Here is a 6,330-nt window from a genome sequence, read left to right as displayed (position 1 = left end):
TGCTCATCACCCAGTTCAGCTTCCTCATTGGCTGAGTGTTTCCAACCTCTCCAACCCCACAGGCAAGTTTCTGCTTCCAGTCCCTGAGGCCCTCCAGGCAAAGCAGGGACAATTAAAGCTGCCGTCCTGGTAAATTTCTTGTCACAAATAGTGGGGTTTAGCAAAAGGGAAATCACTTGATTTCGTTTATAGTAGGTATACAGATTTGGTTTACTGCTTTGGGGAAGGTGAGAGGCCTGGGGAGTAGGGGAGAGAGCAGGGACAGGGTTTTAAGAAGTAACAGATGATTAGCCCTGACTCCACTGTCTCTCGCCTTCCATGGCAGTCCCAGAAGCCCTCACTTCCCCAGGATGAGGCACAGGCCCATCATGACTCAGAGGTCATCTGCTTAGTCACCACCCACCCTCCACGTTTCTGTCGAGGCTTACTCCGTAGATTCTACCTTAACAGGATCTGACAAGTCATGAGCCATGGCAATGACCGACCACAGACGGGTTCCTTGCCTAAGAATGTCGGTCGTCAGCTCTGGGCCTGAATGTCTCGTAGGAAACAGTCGTGGCCTCCACATTCACAGTGACCTTGACTGAAGGAGGCAGAGGAAAGAGAATCCAGCAGACACAGGAGGCCTAGTCTAGTGAGGCAATGGTTTGGCCAAGCCATTTGGAGTCAATGGTGTCTATCACCTCTGCTGCTACACTTACTTCACCAGCATGGCGTGAGGACAAACAGACGTTCTAACACAGCTTGTTAAACTGAAGGAGCTGTGACCGGCCTGCGGAGGGGATTTTTAAACCGAATTATAATTGTGAGCTTCAGCACTGGGTAATGAGCTTTAGGCTAAAAGGCTGCTTCCTACCTGCACATTTGAAGCTCTGAGCAGTGAGTCCTCGTTCCAAAGACAGAGTTGTCAGGATGCTGAGGAAGCTGGTGGTCACGGACTGCCGCTTGCTCTTCCTGAGTTCGTGCCCCCCCATCGGATCCTGGGCCTTGTTCCTCAGGGTGACTTGCAGGTTTTGCTCTGAACTCCTCGCCGCATTGGCAGCTGTTTTCAGAGCCTCCATCCACTCCTGAGCCCTCTGCCGCGTCTCTGCCCGGAGGCGGAGGACATCTTGGGGGAAAATGACTTGAAAGCAAGAGTCACAGTCGTCCAGGTTGTCTATCTGGACAGCCAGACACACGTCCACGTTGTAGCTTAGCAGGGGGTCCTCGTCCAGCTTGCCGGGCTGAAAAGCCATGAGGTAGGCCCTGCTCAGCACAAACGTGAACGCCTTCCAGTTGTTCTGCACGGTGAGCCGGTAGAGCGTCCCGGACTTGAGGACGTCCTGGTACTGTCTGGGGCCGCCCGCCACAGGGGACCGCGCGAGCAGCTCGCTGGGCTTCTGTAAACAATGACCCTGTGTGCAGTCAAAATGATAACCAGGCCCTGGTGAGTTTGCCAGCTCATCCTGCCGCCCCACGTTGCCCGGCACGGCGGCGTGCACGACCTCCCAGAGCTTCTGTCCCCAGTCCAAAGCCTCCCACGGGGACTCTGCCTTTAGCTGCAGCTGCGAGTTGTCATACAGAACAGTGTCCACCAGCCTGGCCTCGAGGTTGCCCAGGACAGACACGCTCTGGAAGTGGGAGAGCGGGTACATGGCAGAGAGGCTCTGATTCCCGCTGCTGTCGCGGCTGTAGAAGCACAAGTTGTAAGGTGAGAGTTCTGCGTAGCAGCTTTGCCAGTAGCTGTCGTGGTCCTTCCTAATCTCCAGGTAACCTTTCTTCAGAATGTTTGGGAATGCCTGCTTGTGTTCTACAAAGATAAAAAAAAAAAAGACCAAAAGAGCAATGTACTCACTCATTCATATGAATAAATCGAGTGCGATGAAAAGGCAGGTGCAAGAAACCAAGTGGATCAGGAGTCGATACCTTTCTAGTTCAAACTCAACACAGGGGAGGTAATGAAATTACAAGATAGTCTTGATGTAACTGGGGGAAACCTTAGGTCTAAGAAACCTAACTAGGGTGGAATAAAAAGTACAAAAGTAAGAATCGGGGAGAAAATGTGACATGCAGAAGTCTGTGTGGAAAACAGAAATGCTGGGAACATGTGACTATCTGTGCCCCGTAGACCTGGGAAACAATTACACTTTGCCAGGATTTCTTGTTTTCTAGGTAACATTCTACAGAGTCCGAAATACACGAGACAGAATGTTCCTCCTGCCACCTGGCCTGACTCCCTGCTAATCCTCATCTTTCTTCAGGGGCTGAAGCCAGGCAGGGCCAACAGAAAGGACAGAGCAGGAGTGTGCTGCTCACTGATTCTGCTTCTCAGACACCGCGTTAGTCTTCAAGGCCAGTTCCTGAGCCTCCATCTTATAGCCAGTTCCCCAGGGTGACTCAACAAGCTCTCTCGTTAGGTCTCTGCTTAAATAACAGTTCTCACCTCTGAGCTCGGCTGTGCCTATGCTATTCCCTCCGCTCGCCATGCTCCTTCCTACCACTTCTACCAGCTCCCAGACACTTGCCTTCACTCAGCTACCCGCTCTTCCAGCAGGGGGGTTTGTCCTCACCTCGCCCCAATCCCCACCCATGTTCCTTCCTACCACTTCTACCAGCTCCCAGACACTTGCCCTCACTCAGCTACCCGCCCCAATCCCCACCCATGCCTGTACACGCACACCCCTGGATCAGTATCAGTATCCCTACTATATTATTCCTCTTCCATGGGCTCTTGTCAAGCTGTATTATAATCATTTATTTAAATATCAAAATAAAATACATTTTGAAGTTGTTTTAAAAGTCTGTCCTTCCTACTGAGGGCTAGGGTGAGGTCTGTCTTTTCATCCTTATATCAAAGCACATAATGCAATACCTGGTACACAGTAGGTACTTTAAAAGAACTTGTTGAATTAGAAATAAAGCTTCTAGCACAATGCCCAGCATATAGTAGGTATAATTCCCTTCCACACTATTTCACAAGTTTATCTGGTCATGCCATCTCTAATCAATGACTCAACACAAACAAGTTTGATACTTTAATAAAAGGGGACATCACTTGGGAGATTTCCCGATGCTTTTCTCAGGCATGGAAATGATAACCCTGCCAGAGGACGCAGTCCTCCCTGGTAGAGACCTTTATTTCTGACATGTTTCTCAACCTCTTTGCTGACACACATTGGAGACAGTCATAAGCTCACTGACTCATTCCCAAGAGAAGACAAATCACACTCCCAAAGGGCATGATTTCTGATCTTGGCTGAACAAAAGCCGAGTAACACAGATCTAGATCTTAAAATAGCAAACCAGAGAGAAAAGGAAAGAAATGAGGCAGAGACGAGCCTGTTTCACCTGCTTTACATCCCTGGTCCTGACATTCATTTGTATTTCTGTGGTAACGCAAAAGCCACTGGCTTCTTGCAACCCACACTAATCCCTTTGTAGAAAGAGATAATGGATGCCTATTCTCAGGTTACCTTTCTGTTCTGATCCTGCAATAAGGGCAGTGGTGCTGTTAGACACTGCTGCCGCCTCTCCCCTCTCATCTCCACCCAGCGCTGATGAGAGCTCCACCTTTTCCATAAGACTCCTAACCAAGCGACCCTCCATCCCCATCCCTCCTGCCCAGCGGCTTGGCTACGCAGCCCTGAGTACAATAAAAATCACCTCTCTCACTGTTAGCTAGGAATTTTCCTCTCCTTTTCTTTCCTGCTCGAGAGCTTTTTATAAAAACTACCCTGAACTAGAAATTCTACACTAATTGGGTCCAAACCAGTAGCAAACCTGACTAAATCCTCACTTCTTTCTAACTGTACCAGCTAGGGTGGTAGATGAGAAGTCCTTGCTTGGGTGAACTAGATGAGAAGTCTTCTGAGGGAGTCTCAAAAGTTCCCTCACCTTCCTGATGCAGAATAAGGGGTAAGAAATGTATTGTTTCAATAATTTTCCCTACCTCGGCTCAGACCTTTCTAAGTAGGTATATTAACTGGAGACAGAAGAGAGGGTATTAGTCATAGGCAATGGCCCATACTTAAGGGCTGAGTTTATAGTGTAATTTCTTAAAAAAGAAGAATCAAGAAAGCAAATGTGATCAGAAAACTATTCCCTGGGGTGTGTATTCCTCTCTGGAGTGCCTGTTTATATCAGACCCTATTAATATTTTGGGTGTGAAGTATTAATTATCTTTGATTATAGAGCACTGGAGAATTACCCTTTCTCTAACAACTGCTACTGTCTACTAAATCTGAAGTTTAATTTTTAATATTTTTTTTCTATTGACAAAGTAGAAGTTATATATTTAAACCTAAGCTTCATTAATTTACTATAGTTCAACTTTTGTTTCCCCAGACCATATCATTTCAACTCATTTAATTAACCCACACATGACTGTAAAGTGTTCAATTTTACAAATTAATATATCTGTCTTAACTAATATCACAAATTATTAATATCACAAATTAACTAATGTCCCAACTTCAGATAAAATAGAGAACAATGATCAAAATGAATTGCTGTGCCTATAAATTTCATCCTGCAACCACAAAACAGTAATTCCTCATTAAAAAATAAACATATACACAAAGAAAAACAAAAACAACTCTTTGTTTACCCATTGCTTTCCACTTTCTAGCACGACGACCTGGCTCAGTTCCTTCTCAGGGAAGACCCTTTTTCCTCTCCTCCTCGTCTGACGGTAGCCAGTGCTGTGCTTTAAGGACAATAATTACTACCAACTGAAGAGGAAGAGAGGCATCCCCCCCACCACCACCACCGCACCAGAGTCACTTCTGTACTGCCCACTCACCAAACATCTGTCTTCTTTAGGGAATTACTCAGTTAGCTTATGACTGTCACCAAAGAGTTCCCCTTTTGCTAGTTATTTCCTCTATCTGTTCTCAAAAAAGTTTCAGTCTCATGGCCACCACCTTAATCAAACTCTTACTGGTAAATAGGCTCCCACGTCTAGTCCGCCTCCTTCCTGGCCATTTCACAGCTACCAGGTTAACCTTTTTGGGTCACTTGATAAATCAAAACCCTTCACAAGTGTCCTGGTGCTACATAGTAACCTCCAAACTCCAGTTTGGAATCCCGTGCACGAACCCTTACAGGATTTTATTATGGAAATTTTCAAACACACTCACGAACATGTAGACGAATAAAATGAACATCCCCGTGGAGTCACCCCTCAGCTTCAAAAATCACCCAGTTTCTGCTATTCTTGTTTCATTTCTCCCACCCCACTTGTTTTTATTATTATTTTTTGCTGGAATATTTGAAAGCCAATTGCAGACATTTATCTATTCTAAATACTTCAGGGTGTATCTCTAACAAATATGGCCCCAGCTCCTCATACCATCACTTTAGGTACCAGGAGTTTAAGATGTGAATTTGGGGGGTACTCAAATATTCACACCACAGCATCAGTAAACAGATCCATGTTGCTCAACTTCTATCATATTTTTAATCCTGGCTATTCATTCTTTTATTCATTTCAATGGATCCCAAACACAATCCCCGGAACAATTTTCCACACCTTTACTCTCCCCAAACAGCTAGTTCCACTGTCTCTCTCTTCATGCACTGTAGGGAACTGCTTTACATACACTGTACTTATCTTCCCTGCAACATTACACTAACCAACGTCCTGTACAAGTGCTCTGGAGGACAGCGTTAAAGCCACAGGTGCTGAAGCCCAGTGGCTTAAGTTTAAATCATAATTTTGGCCTTATTGGCTGTGCGACCATGGGCAAATTACTTTACCTGAGTCTCAGTTTTATCATCTTTAAAATGGAACTATAATAACAGAACCTGTTTCATTGTACCATTGTGAGGAAGAAGTTAGTAGTTCTTAGAACAATGCCTGATACATCCTAAATATTCAATAGATGTTTCCTATTTTAGTCTTCTAGTCTCAAAAGAAGAAAGTTCTTGCCTCCTTGTTAATGCCTTCCACCTCTACTCTGTACCTAATTCCTTCCCACCTCTTCAGAATCTCTTTTTCTATAATTGTTTAAATCATCCCTCGATTAATCTCTCTTCCTCCTGACTTCCAAAATCCTAAGGCTTGATGTATCTATTAAAAAATTATTCACGTGATCCTACCACCTCTCCTATGGCTCAATCTGTCTCTTTCCTTCAGATTCCAACTTGTTATAATGCCTCCACTTCCAATTGGCCTCTGATTGTTGCTCTGACTTCATCTCACATCAGCCTACATCCCTTCTCTCCCTCCAGCCACAATCCTCTAAGTTCTTTGAACAAGCCAAGCACACTCTAGCCTCAAGGCCTCTGACTTATTGGTCTCCTCAGTTTTCCACCTCAGGTGCCATTCTCAGTGAGGCCATCCGCACCCCC

The 6,330-nt window shown here is 45.5% G+C and overlaps 1 protein-coding gene across 7 annotated transcripts in view; it reads right to left on the bottom strand.

Annotated features, from left to right (window-relative positions):
• The window catches only part of PLEKHM3 (pleckstrin homology domain containing, family M, member 3), a 162,666-nt gene that overhangs the window by 126,249 nt on the left and 30,087 nt on the right, over positions 1 to 6,330 (bottom strand). For all 7 annotated transcript variants that reach the window (XM_005874214.2, XM_014546076.1, XM_005874215.2 and 4 more), the window contains exon 3: positions 857 to 1,789. In XM_005874214.2, the coding sequence (XP_005874276.1) occupies positions 857 to 1,789 (933 nt within the window). The remainder of the gene's footprint in view (positions 1 to 856; positions 1,790 to 6,330) is intronic.

Source organism: Myotis brandtii, unplaced genomic scaffold (assembly GCF_000412655.1).
Source record: "Myotis brandtii unplaced genomic scaffold, ASM41265v1 scaffold43, whole genome shotgun sequence".
Lineage (NCBI taxonomy): Eukaryota > Metazoa > Chordata > Mammalia > Chiroptera > Vespertilionidae > Myotis > Myotis brandtii.
Note: the sequence above shows the minus strand (reverse complement) of the source record. Positions and strands in the feature narration are given on the sequence as shown.